The sequence below is a fragment of the Harpia harpyja genome, chromosome 1 (genome assembly GCF_026419915.1).
Source record: "Harpia harpyja isolate bHarHar1 chromosome 1, bHarHar1 primary haplotype, whole genome shotgun sequence".
In the NCBI taxonomy this organism is placed as follows: Eukaryota; Metazoa; Chordata; class Aves; order Accipitriformes; family Accipitridae; genus Harpia; species Harpia harpyja.
In genome coordinates this window covers 68,107,467-68,124,505 of record NC_068940.1, presented here as the reverse complement: position 1 = coordinate 68,124,505, position 17,039 = coordinate 68,107,467, and the positions used below count along the sequence as shown (strand labels likewise).

The 17,039-nt window shown below is 36.9% G+C and overlaps 1 protein-coding gene across 7 annotated transcripts in view; it reads left to right on the top strand.

The window, feature by feature from the left end:
* KCNH8 (potassium voltage-gated channel subfamily H member 8) overlaps nucleotides 1-17,039 on the top strand; it is a 212,389-nt gene that overhangs the window by 140,041 nt on the left and 55,309 nt on the right. For all 7 annotated transcript variants that reach the window (XM_052798532.1, XM_052798498.1, XM_052798541.1 and 4 more), the window contains one exon: nucleotides 14,285-14,482. In XM_052798532.1, the coding sequence (XP_052654492.1) occupies nucleotides 14,285-14,482 (198 nt within the window). The remainder of the gene's footprint in view (nucleotides 1-14,284; nucleotides 14,483-17,039) is intronic.

The following is a 17,039-nucleotide window of genomic DNA, read 5'->3' as shown; positions in this document are numbered from 1 at the left end:
TACCCCATTGGATTTGCAGCCCAGAAAAAAATAGGGATGAAAGTACCTCATTAAAGGGAGTGTGAGGTTTTTTCATGGTTATTAATACATTTCCAAGATTTTGTACCTAGGACAAAAATTTTGGACAATTTTTAAGTGAAAAGTAAAAATCTGGGGTGTGAGTGAAGGCCCTGAGATTTGACAAAGTCGAAAGTGTCCTGCTACGTCTAACCGCAGATTACCTACATATCGTTCATTAATTCCACAAAGCAGTTTTTATCTCAGTGGAAAAGCTGTACCTGGACCAATTTCTGCAGCTGTAATAGAAATATTCAGGGCCACACGCAGGGGGGAAATCTGCTTAGCATACTCCCCATAAGAGGGAATAGTTCCAAGAGGTAAAATAACACCTTGATCTTTCCACATGGCTCCTGTAGTGTGAATACCGTAGAGTATAATGGATTGAAAGTTGTAAATACTGTGCATAAAAGCCTTGCTCAGTCAATTAGAAATTACATCAGAATCTGTAACCCTTAACTGCTGTACTTTGAACCATAGAAATGTTGGCTGGAGAGAACCTCTGGCATTTATTTAGTCCAGCCAGCTGGCTGAAGCAGGACTATCACCAGCACTAAATTCGGTCAGACACAGCTTGCTCCACTGAAGTCCTGAAAACTAGCAAGGCTGGAGAGGCCTCCACGTTTTGGGTAGCTTGTTCTAGGGTTACACTACTCTCCTTGGAGAGCTTTGTACCAGTTTGCTAAAACATTAGTGCCTATTACACACTCGTGTAGTGGGATGTTTTGTTAGGATTTGTCAGAAATATCTACTTCTGGTTTCAAAGCTCATGGCTTGGCTGTTCAAATTACAATGTCTCAATCCAGTTTAAACCCATAAAGCCTTTGCTATGTAATTTGAAATCTTTTCAGCAGCTGCTTCAATATTTGATTGGACTGCCTCTTCCAGCCCCATCACATAGGTAGAGATCCAAAGGTGTTAGAATACCATATTGCATTCCATAGACATCCCATAATGAATAAAACTGCTTTGCTTTTCTTCTATAGCACAAGCATGCCTCACATTTTTAATCCAGAAATGTCCTTTGTGTATATTCCTATTTTCTATTTATTTATCCTTTTTCCTGCCCTTTAACAGAGCAGGTGCTTGATAAAAGAAGGGGTTTCCTGCTACCAGAATAAAAATAATTTCCATATAAAAAAATGAAGAAATTATTCAAGACTCTCTTCTTTCCAGACTTTCTTCCATTTTCACATACCTTGGAAAATATTCATGCTTCTTTTGTACTTTCAGGTGACAGTGCTTAAAGTTAACTAGTAACTACTTCCAGCAAAAGAAATCCATGTGGAGTTGTGAGAGTATGTCATGGCATTCTACAGTCTATAATAAAGTTTTACACAAGCCAGTTTCTGTAAAACTAATTATACCTATTATTCCAAATAATTTTTCATTGTCAGATCTAAGATAAAGCTATAGATAAAAATGCTAATGCTTAGGATTTCCTTATGTCACACACTTCAAAAAGACCTGTCAGCTCTGCAGACAGATGTTTTATTTCAGAACTGCCATAACTTTAAATGCGTAGTGTGCTTTCTCATCAAGACACTATTCCTTTTTTTACATCAAGCCTTCATGCCATTGCAAATTCTTGTTTTGCTATTATGTTAAGATATAATCTGCAGTAAAATATCCCCTGTTGTTGATTTTCCCCTCACAAAAGCCAAATATGTTTGGATCTCAAAAGTTCCTTGATTCAAAATACGTCACACTGAAAAAATGTTTACTTAGGTTGTAGATTCAAGGATTAGAAAATTAAGACAAGGTAAGAGCAAATAAAGTGTTAATACTGTTTGTTGTATGGCTGCCTGACTGGGGCAGTGTCCTGGTCCAGAAAGCAACACAGTGGCTCCTTAGGTAAGAATGCAGAGGAAAAGACTTAGACAATATTGCAAAATCTATGGAGCAAGCAAGGAGAGGATTCCAGTGAGGGTTAGCATACTTAGCTGTTATCTAACTAGCATGGATGTTATTAGTATAGAAGACAAGGAGAAATGGATGTCATGTGGACCGCAACAGTCTATACTGACCTGAACTGAACTCCATACTGTCATATCATCCCCTTTGTGATTATACAGGGAAGTCAGATGAAAACTAGCATGGTTTTGTTGCAATTCTGCAATTACCCTTTCATTTTTAATTAGACCTACTAAAGGAAACAGCTTCTGTGCTGAGGCATCTGCCCCTGTTTTACCAAGTTGGGAGGCTGCATTTGAACAGGCAGAAGCTGCTGAAAATTGTCTTGATTGCTAGAGTGGGGGAGAGAGCAGGAGAGGGGAAGGGATCGACTGTCAGTGACCACCTATTGCATTACTCAGCTTTGAGAAGCAGAGGGGACTTTTACAGAGCAGTCTAGAAGTAAACAGCCCCACTCTCGCAGAGTGCTGGTGGTTAAACAGGCAGCATGAAAATACGTGTACCATATTTCACTGCTTTTATAAAAAATACAGTGCTCTTGATATCTTGCTGTTGCAAATAAATAGTACTTTCTTTTACGGACATTTTAAGGTATTGATTACCACTGTCATTCATTGCCCCCAGAAGAACCTATTTGCAGATTCTGAATTAGGACTGTTAATATACTCACTGTCAGGACTGAGAAGTTGCCATGTAAATAAAGTACTGAAAGACTTTAGACTGAGTTTCTCTGATGGTGAGACCTGAGCAGGTGAGAACATCAGGGCAGAGGTGAGATTAATTTACCAACTATGCCACACTGCATACGTACAGACCCAAAGTTTTGTTAGCAGCCTTAAAACTGACATTCTTCAAGGTTTTGGTTTGGGGGATTTTTTTTCATATTTTGATATTAAAGGTTTCATTTCAAGGTAATCTCTATTGCTTATGGAGGAGGGTACTTATTTCTTAAAAAAGACAGGAATGTATCACCTGTAGTAGCTCAAATCCTTTTTGGCATGTTTTGGACTCCAAACACATAAAACTGCAAAGCAGGTTTCTAACGCTTTAGCTGACAGCATTAAAAAAAGTTATTACCATTAATTTTATTGCAACAGCACCTGGGATCCTAGTTATGGGTCAAGACCCTCATGTCTCCATTGCTGAATTAACACAGGATAAAAAGGCTGCTCTTGCCCAAAAGGGTATTACACTCTAACTATAAGATAAGAAAGCTCTAACAGATGGGTGCAGACTGATGTAGCACAGGGAAGCAAAGAGGGCATAATAGATAGACGTGCTCTTTGCACTGAATAGACTAGAAGCACTAACGTTTCTAATTCCAAGCTTAGCTGCAAGGCATCTGATAGCCTGGAAAAGGACAGTAACAGCCAGTTTGCCGAAGAAGCAGTAACATCAAATGCTGAGACTCTTTGTGAAGTGACAGTGTGACCATCTCCTTAAAGGAAATTATTTGCAAATGATTTATATACTTCTAATGATACGCTTGCAATTTTATTTCTTAAATTAGCTGTATGTTTAGATGTCTATGTTTTACCTGCAATCTAAAAATTAAATTAACACTATACAATATTACAAAAAAACAGTTAATTTACTTATGTTACTAATTTCTTTTATTTTAAGAACTCTAAAAAAAAATCTTTGTTTTTTTTCCAAGGGGGACAAACCAGGATAGTTAAAAAAAAATTAGAAGGCATTTGTCTTCACTACAAATATATTGATGGTATTAGAGCCATTGATAAACTATTCCTAGTAAAAAGAAAATATTTAATTAAAATAATAAACTATATATAGTGCTTTGTATGTATTGACTGCCACAGTCATGCAAAGCTGATAGTGAATATATCCCCATCTCATCCTTTCAATGAAGTGAGGAAGAGGAAAAAAACCTGCTGACTTGCAAAAGCAAGAAGGATTTAAATCTCCCACATATCCAAATATAGCCATCCGTCAAATTACCGTTGAAAAGAGCTGTACATGCTTACCACAGAGAAGAAGTTTCCAGTACATTTCTTTTCTAAATTTACCTACGCCTTGGTAAATGAGAATGAAGGAATTTATGACCTAGTTCTGCAGGAATGCAGGCGCGCTTACCGTGTACACTGGAGCTTCTATGCAACAGTTAAGTATAAGTGTTCAGAGAATTGTCATAAAATATCAAGAGGAATGTGTTCCTTGCAGATCTGCCGAGTTAGCTCTTGAAATTCTTATACATAGCTCTTATATGTAATATAGTCAGGTCTCTACCTTGGTATAAATGTATCTCTGCTATAAGGGGAATCTTTATTGTGTTACACTATGAGATTGCTGTGAAGGTATATTGGAGTCTTCCTCATCAATATGAACAAAAGAGCTGTGCAGCTGAGTTGTTTAGACATCTACAGAATACCAGCTGCGTGTCCCAGAGATGCACTCTGCAGCCTTATGTGGCAGCAAGGTAGTAATGCAGTGTCAGGGTGAGAGGGACAAGCCACCCAAAGCCTGTCCAGTCAGCCTGCAGGGCTGGCCCACCAAGTAGGACAAGCTTCCCATTCCACATGGCAAATGGTCCTGGAGGAAAAGTCCTCCAGTAATAACCTCTATGGTCATGCAGAGCATCAGCTTTTTGGAGACTGCCTTGGACCTTCGCTCAAAGGACATGTCCCCCCCATACCACTCCCTTCTTTCCTCTCTCACGAGAATATACTGTAGTGGTAGACATGAAATAACTTCTCTGGAAAGAGAATATTCTGCCCCGTGGCGAAGGAGAAATGAATTAGCTACCACCTTAAGAAATACTTTGGGGCTCTGACTGGAACTATGGCTGGTCTGGTTCTTAGGGATTTGTCCCACGCAATAGAATCATAGAATCATTTAGGTTGGAAAAGACCTTTAAGATCATCGAGTCCAACCGTCAACCCAACACCACCATGCCCACTAAACCATGTCCTGAAGTGAACGCCTACATTTTTTTTTAATACCTCCAGGGATGGTGACACCACCACTTCCCTGGGCAGCCTGTTAATAGAAGAAAAAAGAAAAGAGCAAAGCCTTACTTTGCAGACAAAAGAATGTAGGAATTCATCTAGAAATGTTAATGTTTAACACATGAACATAGTTAGGTTCTGGCTAGAAACTGGGGCTTGAAATGTGTGAAGTTGTTGGTAATTCATGGACATTGTGTTTTGTGGAGTGTTTATGTAGCATTTTGCATTTAGGTGGAAGAGCTGCAGAACCCCACCCTGTTCTTACTTGTGACTAACCAAATATTTTTTAACAGATATCTTTCCAACATTGTTTTCTAATAAAATACTAACATTGCAAGTATTTCATATCAGGCCTATTGCTCTACCACTTACAAGCCATGAATGTGCCCAGGAGTGATCAACCAGAGAGACTTTGGAAATTGTATTATAATCCATGCACCTATAGTGCCTTCACTGAGGTGGATTACAAGCTTCCCGTAGGATAAAAAGTATTTCTCCTTGCACTTATGGCCTTCCAAAATGAAAATGTAAATTATTTAACAGACCACACCTTGCTGATGACAAGAAATTAAATGCTCCCCACAAAGGAATTTTGTCAGTGTCTCCAAGGGAGCATCAATTTTACCTTGAGAATACAGAAATTGTACTTTCTTATTCTAAGCAGTGATACTTGCAATTTAGAGTTGAGTTTTGTCAGATAATTAAGGCTCAGTTGCCAGATTTTCAGCACTTCTATGGGCTCAGCTGTGGTTTTGTTGTTATCAGCAACATTACAATTACATCTTAGATTTTTTTCTTTTTTTAATCCCTTGATTGAGCACCTCTTCATCCTGAAACTACTTAGTTCATTGAATATTTATTGCAACATGAAAACTTCATTTTCAGTGAGCACAATGGGTCAATATCTTGTTATGACTTTGTCGAGTTACATAAGTTAAAGCTCTACAAAATGTAATTATTTTTTTGATAGGTTCTAAGTATATATTCAATTAGAAATACAACAGCCAATTTATTTACAAAGGGTATTAGTCAGCCTTACAAAAGAATTACACAGGATGTCACCTTTCAAATTAAACTCTTTTTGGTAGACCTGGCAAAGGTCTTGTATCTAAAAATGCTCTTACCAAAGGAAGTATGCATTTAGTTTGGAAAACTCCAGGGGTTTTAAAAGTCTTTAAAACATCTGTCTCACTGTATGTGTCTAGATAGTTAAAAACTTTCCCTAAGGATCTAGGGAAAGATACAGTTTCCTCTAGATCAGTGTCCAAGAAGAACACCAGTCAATGTATCTGCAAAGGGTAGTCCATCATTTAAGGCAGGCATTCAAAATGAACCAGGTAGACATGAAGGTAACCATTTCACCTATGTGTCTTTGACTACAGAGGTTGGTGTATCTTGAGTGTTCAAGCCTCATGGAGCAGTGGGGCATACAGGGACCGTCAATTTTTATCTTTGTTTTTATTTTCTGACTGCACTATGTCTAAGTTCAAACTTTCTCTGGATGATGTTACAGATGCTTGAAAGTCAGTGGTAGAATTCCCAAAGTCTGGCAGAGGATTACAATTTCATCTGACATATGTTTAAATTCTGATTTTTTTTTATTTGAGCCATAATAAATAAGTTAACTAGATGCAAACGTATGGCCCAGATCTCAGCATTATTAGGAGCATGTTTGTGCCTTGGATTTTGGCTCATGCCCATCTCTTACTTCATTTGTTAATTAGGGAAGAGATGTAATAAAAATTCTATCCAGTTTCTCTGCAGTGGAAGTCAAATGGCATTTTTATTGACTCTATCCATTCCTAGTGTCCACTTAACTTCTAGTATGACAACAATCCTAAAATTTGTTGCTCATGAATCCTCATGTATAATTTTGGTGAAAAGATGTCTCATCAAGGTTAGTTTCTGAGAAGGGCTTGGTTTTGAAATTCTCAACTATTTTTCTTTTCATTTTAAAATATTACATTTCTTGTCATTGCCATTGTTTGCAAGTTCCCAAAACATGCTGTTAATGATTTCACCTAGAGGTTTAAATGATACATATAGCACTTACATGGATGAAGGCTTTCTTTTAGTTTATGCATTAGGCTTTAAAGAGATGAACATCTCAGATCTGAAGCGTGAAATCTTCTTACAAAATTTGTCCTCTCCCCTCTAAAGATTTTATCTACTTAATAGGAAGAGGCATAGAGTACTTGATAGAAAGGGGTCATTTTTTTCCTCTTTGATTACATGTTAAAGGCATTTTTTTGTGGTTTTTATTGTCTATAATGTGGGCATTTATCAAGAAAAAGTGTATAAACTTGTGTGTGTGTATATACATATATATATATGTAGAAAATCTTCTGTAGTTTCCATCATAGTAATACCCATATGCTTCACTTCTGTTGGCACTTAAAAGTCCACTGAGCCCAGGGGTTAAGCATAATCTGCTTGTACAAGGTTGACATAGTTAACTCTTCATTATCTGGATAAACTAATGCAATGAATGCACCAGAATGGTACCAAGGATTATGACCCAGACAAAGAAAAATGGGGGTAAATATTAAAACAGACATAAATTAGATTTAAAAATGTACAGTTAGGGTGTTGCAAAGGAAAGACAAAGGTGATGCTATGACTGTGGAGAGTAGATACCTCTGCCATGCATTGATCTGAAGCACTGATCCCCATACTTGCTGCATACATGACACTTCCCAGGCAGCATGGCTGGTGCCTGGGCTCTGGTCCCAGGGTCACAGAGGGCAGCCTTGAGTAGCTTTCTGTGCCCCTACCACAAGGACTCCAGCCACAGGCATTTGAGATAAAACTATGTTTCATATTGTCCAAGTTAAATCTATTTCTTTTCAAGGTCATGTCAAGAATTTCACTCCACAAAATTTGACTATGTGGATTTGAATGCAGTGATATTCTTCTAGATCTGTCACACTAACATTCTCATTCATACCTGTGTTATGTCTTTCTATTAAGAAAAAGAAATATAATTAAATCCATCATAATAAAGGATATACTCTGTGAAGAACCATATTTTACAATGCAAAAATAAGAAAACACATTTTTAGAATAAATTATTTGGGGAATGACTTTAATATTTTTAAGCAGATTTTCAGTGCTTGCGAAAAATGTTAATGTCTTTCCTTTGCCATATTTGTTTTCCTTCTCATTTTAGGTGTCTACTGTTTACAGGAAAGTGTGCTAACAAAATAAAGACCAAGGGGAGTAGATTAATGCTAACGGTTCCTCATTGTCATGCAGCCATTATGCTTATGTCTGTTATACTAATATTGAAGTCTTTCTAGTCTAAATTTCATGCAATGCCACTTAACTTTTACTTATTTTGAATGCCAGTTAATTCTCTTTTTCAAATATAGCCTCTAGGCCAGAGCCGTTCTTTTGTAGCCTGTACTTGTTACACCTCATATAGATGCACCTCAGGTTTCCTCTTACACATATAACATTTATTTATTCTCTTCATTTTGAAAAGCATAAACTCATGTTCTGTATTTTACTATTGTGCAATAATGTCATTTGGGCACACATGATGGAGCTGCATTTTCACACTCCTAGAACCTGCAGCTGTATGACACCTTCAGGATTGTGCGGTTTTCTATTTTTAGTACATATTTTTTCTAATCTGTGTGAAAGAAAAGCCTGGTTCACATTTTATTTGTGACCTGGTGCAGTAAGGTCTGCCACATCTACAGTTATCCAGAAGCAGTGGTTGAAAGTATGATTGCTCCTGTCATCTCTGGGGGTCTTTAATCCTTAAACCATCTGCTCTGGTACCTGGGAGTCTCTCCAAACATGACAGGCAAAATTCCATCATAGATCAAACCTGTAAATAAATGTTCAGGTTTTGTGACAATGAAAGGGTAACAGCGATGTTCCACAGGATTAAGTAGTAGGAATGGTGCTGTTTAGTGTATTAATAGTCTGGGAAAAAAATGCGAATGTTTTAGAAGGAAAAAATTGCAAATGTCGAAAACATTTTGCCTAGACAGGGATAAAAAAGGCTTTGACAATCTTGAGAAGAACTTGAATACCTTAAATGAATAATCACCATTAGAATAGAGGCAATGATTATTCAATAACATGGAGTCATGCACACTGGAAGAAGGAAAATGATTTAGTCTTCTTATATACCTCTAAATTTTGAATGCATTGTATCAGTCAGAAACAACTAGACAGTAACTGTGCAAAATTCTTTGGAAGCAATTTTAAAAGCAAAGCTAAAGTTTTAATGCCTAATGAATGTTAATTAGGTTTTTATAAGGTAGAATATATTTATTATACTGTTATAGAAGATGATGGTAACATCTTATCTCAAATACAGTATAAGCTCTTGTCTCGCCTCCTCAAATGCTCTTTAACTGTGACACATTCTGAAGAAGCAACGTGGACAGTTGATGGAAGTGATTTGGACATGTAAAATCTATCTCACAGAGACTGTAATCTTGAGTGTTTTTACATAAAAAGAAGGGAATTTGTCTACTTGTTCTATCTTAACAACTGTGTTGCCATAAGGTTTATTTTTTGGAGGTTAATATTTCAAGGAAAGAGAGTAGAGAGATACAAGCTAAAATCTTGGCTTCATTGAGATCAATGGGATCTTTGTGACAGTCTTCTCCCATTTAAAATGGAAATATGAGATATTATTTGCAGATAGGAATGTGCAGCTATGTAATGAAAGTGTGGTATGATTTCCCGTGAAAACCTCCAGCTCCTCACTGCCTGACTCTAGATCTGAAATGAGGAGCTATCAGCAGTGACCAGGGACTGCTGCAGTGGGAGCCAACATAGCTCTCCGGCACATGGTGATTTTTGTTTAAAAATGCATTCCCGTGAAGAAGGATCTAATTTGTCTTGTATAGTTTTTATCTTTTCCTTAATGACCCTAAACTGTTCACTGCAACATACATTAGTAGGCATAAAACAGAGACTTCTGTGTTAAAAGTTACAATCTATTTATGTCAGAAGGCTGTATGTGCTCCAGTTCAGCACATTTTTTGTTATTATCTTTCAGTATTTGGTGACTTATTTATACTTTTTGTCTTTTGTTCACCAGTATTTCTAGGTTTTGTTTGGTTTTAGATGGTTTTGTGTTGCCTGCTATTTCATAAGGTACAGTTGTAGGTTTTGGAGAAGTACAAAGAAGACGTGGCATCTAATAAAGCCATTGCCAGCTTTTGTGCTTTCATTTAGAGCTCCAGAGTTTTTCAGTTGAGCCGGAAAAACACAACTCAGCCTGAAACCTAGCCCTTAAAGATAACCCACACTTGACAGTGTCCTTTAGTTTAGCCCAGCATTACTTAATACATATTCTCTTTCCCTACTATCAGCTGTTTCCCTGCATTGATTACTCTCTTTCCTCACTAGCGTGAAAAAGCCAAGTATGGTTTGGCCCTAAATGAGGTTCAAATACTGTTTAAACACAAAAAGGTGATGATGTGGGAGTAAATAGTCTTTTCTACCTTTGCATTTCCCCTAGGAATACTTAAAAGTCCCTGAATTTGATATGGAACCACAGCTGAGAGAAGGTGGCCCTTTGTCCCACTCTTTCTCTTCTAACATCACCACTGGTCTATTGGGGAACCATTCCCGCTTTCAGACATTCAGGGATGCTCTAAGAGATACTCCTCATCCATACGTCTTTGCACTTGCTCACACTGGTGCAGAATAAAACAGAGAGTTTTGGTCTACTTTTTAACTGGAAAAAATGTTTGTCTATTTTATACAATAAATGCTGTAGGTAATTAATGCATTAGAAAATGCAACTATTTTCTAAGTTGTTGAAGTACTAGACAGGATTTTTGTATGTTAACTGTCTGGCATATAAGGAAAATCTAAGTAAGCGTTATAGAATGAATCTGCAAATTATAGGGAGTGATGTACCTGCTCAATGCAGTTCAAGCACCGAACTGACGGAAGACTGAGTTTCTGGATGTCCAGTAAATGAGATAATGTGTTTCACATCCGGTTATAAAGTATGTCATCTAAGGATGCTTAAATGCTTGTTTATGTTTCTGCTGGTACTTGAGCACTTCCCAGATACAGGTAAATGAAACTTAATACAGGTTCTTCTAGCAATTTTCAAAGTAGCTTAATGAAGCTAGATATCCAATTCCTACTGGCTTTTCCGATGGGACTTGATTACTTAAGTGCTCTTTTTCCCTTTGAAAAATCTTCCTCTTAATTATGCTAATTGGTGCTTAAAAATGTTTTCAACGTCACAGAGCTATATCTAGATAATGCTAATTCAGAACCAGACAAGATTCATAATGCTGAAATCTAGGAAGCTCCCTCTGACTACAAGGTATATTTATTTTTCTCTTCTTCCCTGAGGGCAGAAATTAATTACTCAAGTTTTCCAGAGAATCTGCTGAGAGCTGTTACCTACAGGAACCAAAAAAGTAAAAGGCGATAGTCAATCATGCTACCTTACGACTATTTCCATTGGCTAATGAAAGTATTTACAGCAACAGTATCTTGTCTTTACCCCCAAATGGAAAATAAATATAGCCCTAGCAACAAAAATCTGAGAAGTATAGTTGATCTGGAAGATCTTGCACCATTTGGTATACTTTGGCTGAAACGTCATCCTATATAATTTCTCCAAAAGGTCCTGATTAGGATCATCTCTAACAGCCAAAATAGAAATGAGAAGCTGTAAACATTTCCTTAGCTACCAATCAGAGGAATATATTTATTGGGTTTTCACTTTTAGATATACGTTTTCTGTTCCAAGTCTCATGGTCAATCTCTAAAGAAAGTTACCTAATAGCTTTTCTTTATATAGTGGGCATTTTTTTAGCAGTTGTTAACAATTGCTAATAGTTGCTAACCACTACTGTTGTAGCTCAGTGATAAGCCATTCATCTTATTAAGATCATTTGCCGGACCCTGTTATGCCACAGAACTGGGCACCAAGTGCTGAACTCATCTCAGATATTGGTGTCCTGGCCAGAACTACTTGTTAGCAACTGTAAAATGCTACTTTTGTATTTGGTACCTTGGTAGTAGAATTATATTAGAAATATTATTGGGACTTCTACTGTTTGATACAATGTAGGCATTTATTTTTGTACCTTGCCTCTAGCAGCAGTAATGCATTCCTTTAGGAACAATGATGTTTCAGTCAGGTTGGGTGTTTTGCTTGATGACCTTGAACATAAAGTGTGCTGTTTACATATATCTGTCAATTAAAGAATGGAGTCATCCACCTTTTCTGGATACTATTGAAAATGTATTAGTCTGAAAGTGAGGCCCATAATGTTTCATATAAAGTTACATTGAGGTAAACTCAATTTTTTTTTGTTTGATAGCTGAAACTGAGGTGGAGAAACTTGCAGTCAGATGAAATATAACCATCAGGAACAATGAATGTGAAATTCACTCAGATAACAAAAGGCAGAAAAATGGGAATACAGAGGCCAAGAATCAGTGGCTTTTTGAACACTCCCAGGAAAGAGATTTTTCTCCTAAGAGGCATTATTTCAGTATTCACACATCAGTTACAGTTATTTAAAATAACTTATTTAATTTGTTTCAGTTTTGCAGTTCTTTATATGACTAGAATGATTTCAAAACCTGATGTTGCACTTTGTGATTATATTTCTTTACATTAGGTTTAGACAGACTTTTCTTTAACTCTATCTACTCTCTGCCAGGGATTTTCTTAGGGTTTTATTCTTTATTCTTTAATGTGTGGGATTACATTCCCTAACATGAGCATAGGAATGAAATTCGCTGTACAAAGAGCCATATTATTGTTGGGGAAATGTAGTGTAAACTCAGAGAAACAGTAGTGCACACAGAGGGGACTGGTATAGGTTCAGGTAGGCTTTTATTTGGGGTTTTGCTTTTCTTTCATTTTAAATAATTGGGAGCCACAAATATAAAATAGCCTTATAGGATTAAGACTTTCCATCAAGGCAGAATCAAGCCAATTTTCATATGCTTTCTTGTCTGTTGGCAAGGTAAACCAGCCCACTCAGTACTGCTGTCTTATGACAATACAGAGCACTTTCATTTATGCTTTTGATTAAGTTCACTGGCCTGCATAGAGTGGGTCAGCAGGGTCATGGCTAGACCTTACGCTGTCATTACCCAGCCCTTCTGGCTTAGCTTTCTCTGTAGGAGAGCATGCGAGAGAGTATGGAGCTGAGGATGGTCACAGCCATGGCTCAACAACTCTGCTGTAGGTGGTAAATTCTTACATACTTTTTCCCCAACTTATTTGGAAGTGCTGGGACAGATACTTTAAATCTGTACCCCTACTTTTGCAGATATTTTGTACAAGGGGATTTCCTCCAGTTCATACTTGGATTCATCCAAAATGAAGAAATGGATGCTGACTGAAGCAGAGAGAGAATAAGCTTCAGGAGGTGATTCAGTCTGTCAGGTCTCAGCTTACAACACAGGGACCCCCAACCAATTTTTCTAAATAAAACTCTGCCTGCCAGGAATGTATTGTTTTGGCAGTTCTCCTTGAATATCCAGGAAAGATTCCCAATCTCCCAAGCAAACTGCTTAGCAGGCAAAACTGGGCACGCAAACTGAATTTTAACCTTTTTTTCCTATCTTGTTTTTTGTGAAGCGTTGTGTTTATGCAATTCATTCAAGTTGTTTGTTTTCCTTTTTCAAAAGAGGGACTGCATACATTTTCCTGGTTTGTTGCTTTGGGGTTTTTTTATTGGTTTGTTGTTGTTTTTTAAATATCTATGAGGCAGTAGCTAATTCTACTTTCTCTAGCACACATGGACTCATTTAGCAAAATGAAAGGAAAGATTAAATGAACAATTTAGAAAATACTTATTGAAGCATCTTTTGAAAATTAATTCTGGTTTGTAAGTTATGTTTAATTGTTTGAATCTTTTCTACTGTAAAAAGAAACAAGTAAAAAGCTCTAAATATATAATTATTATTATAACAATTTAGTCTTAGAATCTTAAAAAGCTTTCCAAGCATTAATTAATGGAAAGAATCAAATCGATTTTGCATTCTTGCTGCAGTGTTATTAGGTGATGATTTTTTTCTTTTCAGAGCCTTAATGGATTTTGTGAATTATCTAATTAGACCTATAATATGCAGCTTAAAAACACTTTATCTCCATACAGAAATACAGTTCTTTTCATAAATAATCATGCATAAAAATAAATACTCCAGAGACACAGTACTTAATGTGCTGTATAAATTCCTACAGTTTAATGTTCTTTTTATTCTTGTAATTGTGTGAAGAATGCAGTGTCTTCTAAATAATTTTTTTTTTAATTATTTTGTTTTACAGAATGTGTAGTTTTCATTGTGTCAGTAATCCTTAATAGTTCTTTTTATGCTTTGTTTTTCAGGTTGGCTTCATGAGCTAGGAAAACGTATTGAGTCTCCTTACTATGAGAATAATACACTAGGAGGCCCATCAATCAGAAGTGCCTATATAGCTGCCCTGTATTTCACCCTCAGCAGCCTCACCAGTGTTGGATTTGGAAATGTTTCAGCCAACACCGATGCTGAAAAGATCTTCTCCATTTGCACAATGCTGATTGGGGGTAGGTACAAATGTTAAGCATCACGTAAAATGTTTTGGAGGGGTAGGGACAAGTAAAATAAGAGCTGAAATTTTGCTAAGGTTCTTAAAAAAAAAAAAAACACAACAGAAGGTTTAATTCAAAATTGCAAAAGAAGGAAATAACTTTGTTGGTTTTGCACTAGATAAACCCTCTTAGGCATACATATTTCTAACCTTTTGATCGCTTATGGCAACAAAAGACAGCTGTCACACAGTAAAATGCAAACTCACATTATTGTCAGTGAGTGTGGCCCAGCCATGGGCCAGGGGATTTTGGTTACATGCCAGGCCCTTTTCCAGTCAGCCAGGTAATAGGTGCACGTTCAGCTCCAACTCAGTCCCCACAGCAGCCCTGGGAATGACGGTGCGGGGAGGTGGGCAGCCCACCAGTGAATCTGGCTGTGAGCTGGTGCATATCCTCATCTGAAGGACCAGCCCAGAGAGAAGGCAACAGAGACAGGACAGAGCCAGGGGGACTGTTTGGTGAGCCGTAGGTGACTCTATCATGAATAAAAAGCAGTTGAATTATCACTAAGTAAATTTTACCATATCACTGCTTCAGATTAGAATCAAAATGCATTGTTTTTGTCATATTTGGAGCTCTTAGTAGCATTTTTATTTCTGTTACTTACCTAGTCATACTGTTGGGGAAAGCCATGTGCTCATTTAGGGTCACCTTCTTTCTGCTGAGGCACTTGGGCGCAACCAGTGAGCTGGTGGCACCTGTAAAGCTTGGTAAGCCAAGGCCACTAGAGAAAGTACCTGCAGCTCTCTCTTTACCTTCATCTTCCTCCCCCAAAAATTCAGCTGTGCTATTTCATAGTGTGTACATCATAAAACTCAAAGATGTCACAGTGGGCGTGAAGGGTAAAAGCAAATCACCGCTGGAGTTCTGCCCCCCTCATATGTTTTTTTTTCTGCTTGCCTAATTGTTCTGGAAATACTAGTAGGTATTTCTCCAGGGCTAGTCAGTAAGGCACTGGTTGTCAGCTTTGCAGAATAAATTTTCCTGGGCAAAAATAAATTGGCAACTTGACACTTGAAAGCCAGGGAACGTGACAAATGACTGGTAAACTATATATTTGCAGCATCAAGTGGTATAAAAAGTGCTCAATGAATTATTGTCATTTTTCCCAGTCCTGAAAATGAGTGGCAATAATATAATGAATCATCCAAGAATGATATCATTTTGATTTTGATGATGTCACAAAAACGCAAGCAGCTCATTAATTGCTTTTGCTATTAACATAAAATTATAGTTTTAAAATACAAAGTGGTCTCTATGCTTTGGGGCTTTCACTACATAAAATCTGTTGGAATGAAGGAAGGAGTTTTCATTTCTATCAAGAAATCAAGAGATATCCTGTGTAAGGCAATGCTGAATATTTAATTCACTTTGATATGGCAGAGCTTTCACAAAATTAATAGAGTAGAATATAAAAGTATCCTATACTTTTATTTATTCCAGCTGTAACAACTTCTTTTACATTTCTTATATTATTGAGTGGTAGAACTAATATGCTTGTGCACTGAATAAATTGTCAAGAACTAGTCTACTGAACGTAGTAAGAAGGAACTGAAAACTGAAAGGCAAATTTATTCATAGGAAAGCAGGTAGAAGAATGACTTTACATCTGGGAGGGTCCAGTGAACAAAGTATATCCAGGTAAGAAAGCAAAGACGACTGGTTTGTAGGTATTTTCCTGAGGAATTGTATTTTAGATGCTATTTAAGAAAATCAGCAGAGCAAGGAAACTTGAAGGAGTTAGCATCATATAGCACAGACTGGTGAGCATGCCTCAGAAAACTCTATTAGGAATAAAGTACTAGTCTGTACACTTTAGGGCATAATATTGTTTCATTTCTTAAAATACATTTTGATGTACCATTTTGGCTGATACTTAATTTTAAAATACCCTAGTGGAAAGTGAAGTCTTGAGGAAAATTGATGTAAGTTTTTTACAGTTTTTAGAACAAGCCATTAGTTTATGAAATTTCAGGTGTAACAGATAGCATGATTTAGTTTATCAGTAGTTCATCTGTACCTCTTTAATGTGTGTCACTGCAAACTGAAAGAATGAAGTGAATTTATTGCAACCTTAAAGAAAGTTAAAGCCAGAATTTTACCTGCCTCTTGGTATTAATTTTTCTTTTGCATGAACTTGAAATTACAATTTAAGACAAGTAATATTGTGAAGATAAAACGTCTTGTTCCATACAGTATTTCTTCTTAAATTTGGAAAGAAAAGTTACATATTAAAATTTAACCAGAATTCCTAGGATACCCAGCATCTGTGAAATATTAATCACACCTGTCCTGCTGCAGATGACCACACCATGTGCTGTCTTGTATTCTCCATATTCTTTGAGTAAAGGATGCGCAGTATTGTATTTATAAGACTGGAGACCCATTCTAGTAGCTCCAGTGCTTTCTGGGATCAAAGGTGTTCCTCTGTTCCTTAAGCAACAAAAATGTAATTTAGAATATCCATTAAAATCAAGGCCACTTTATGAAATACAGTTCCTAGAAGTTTTTA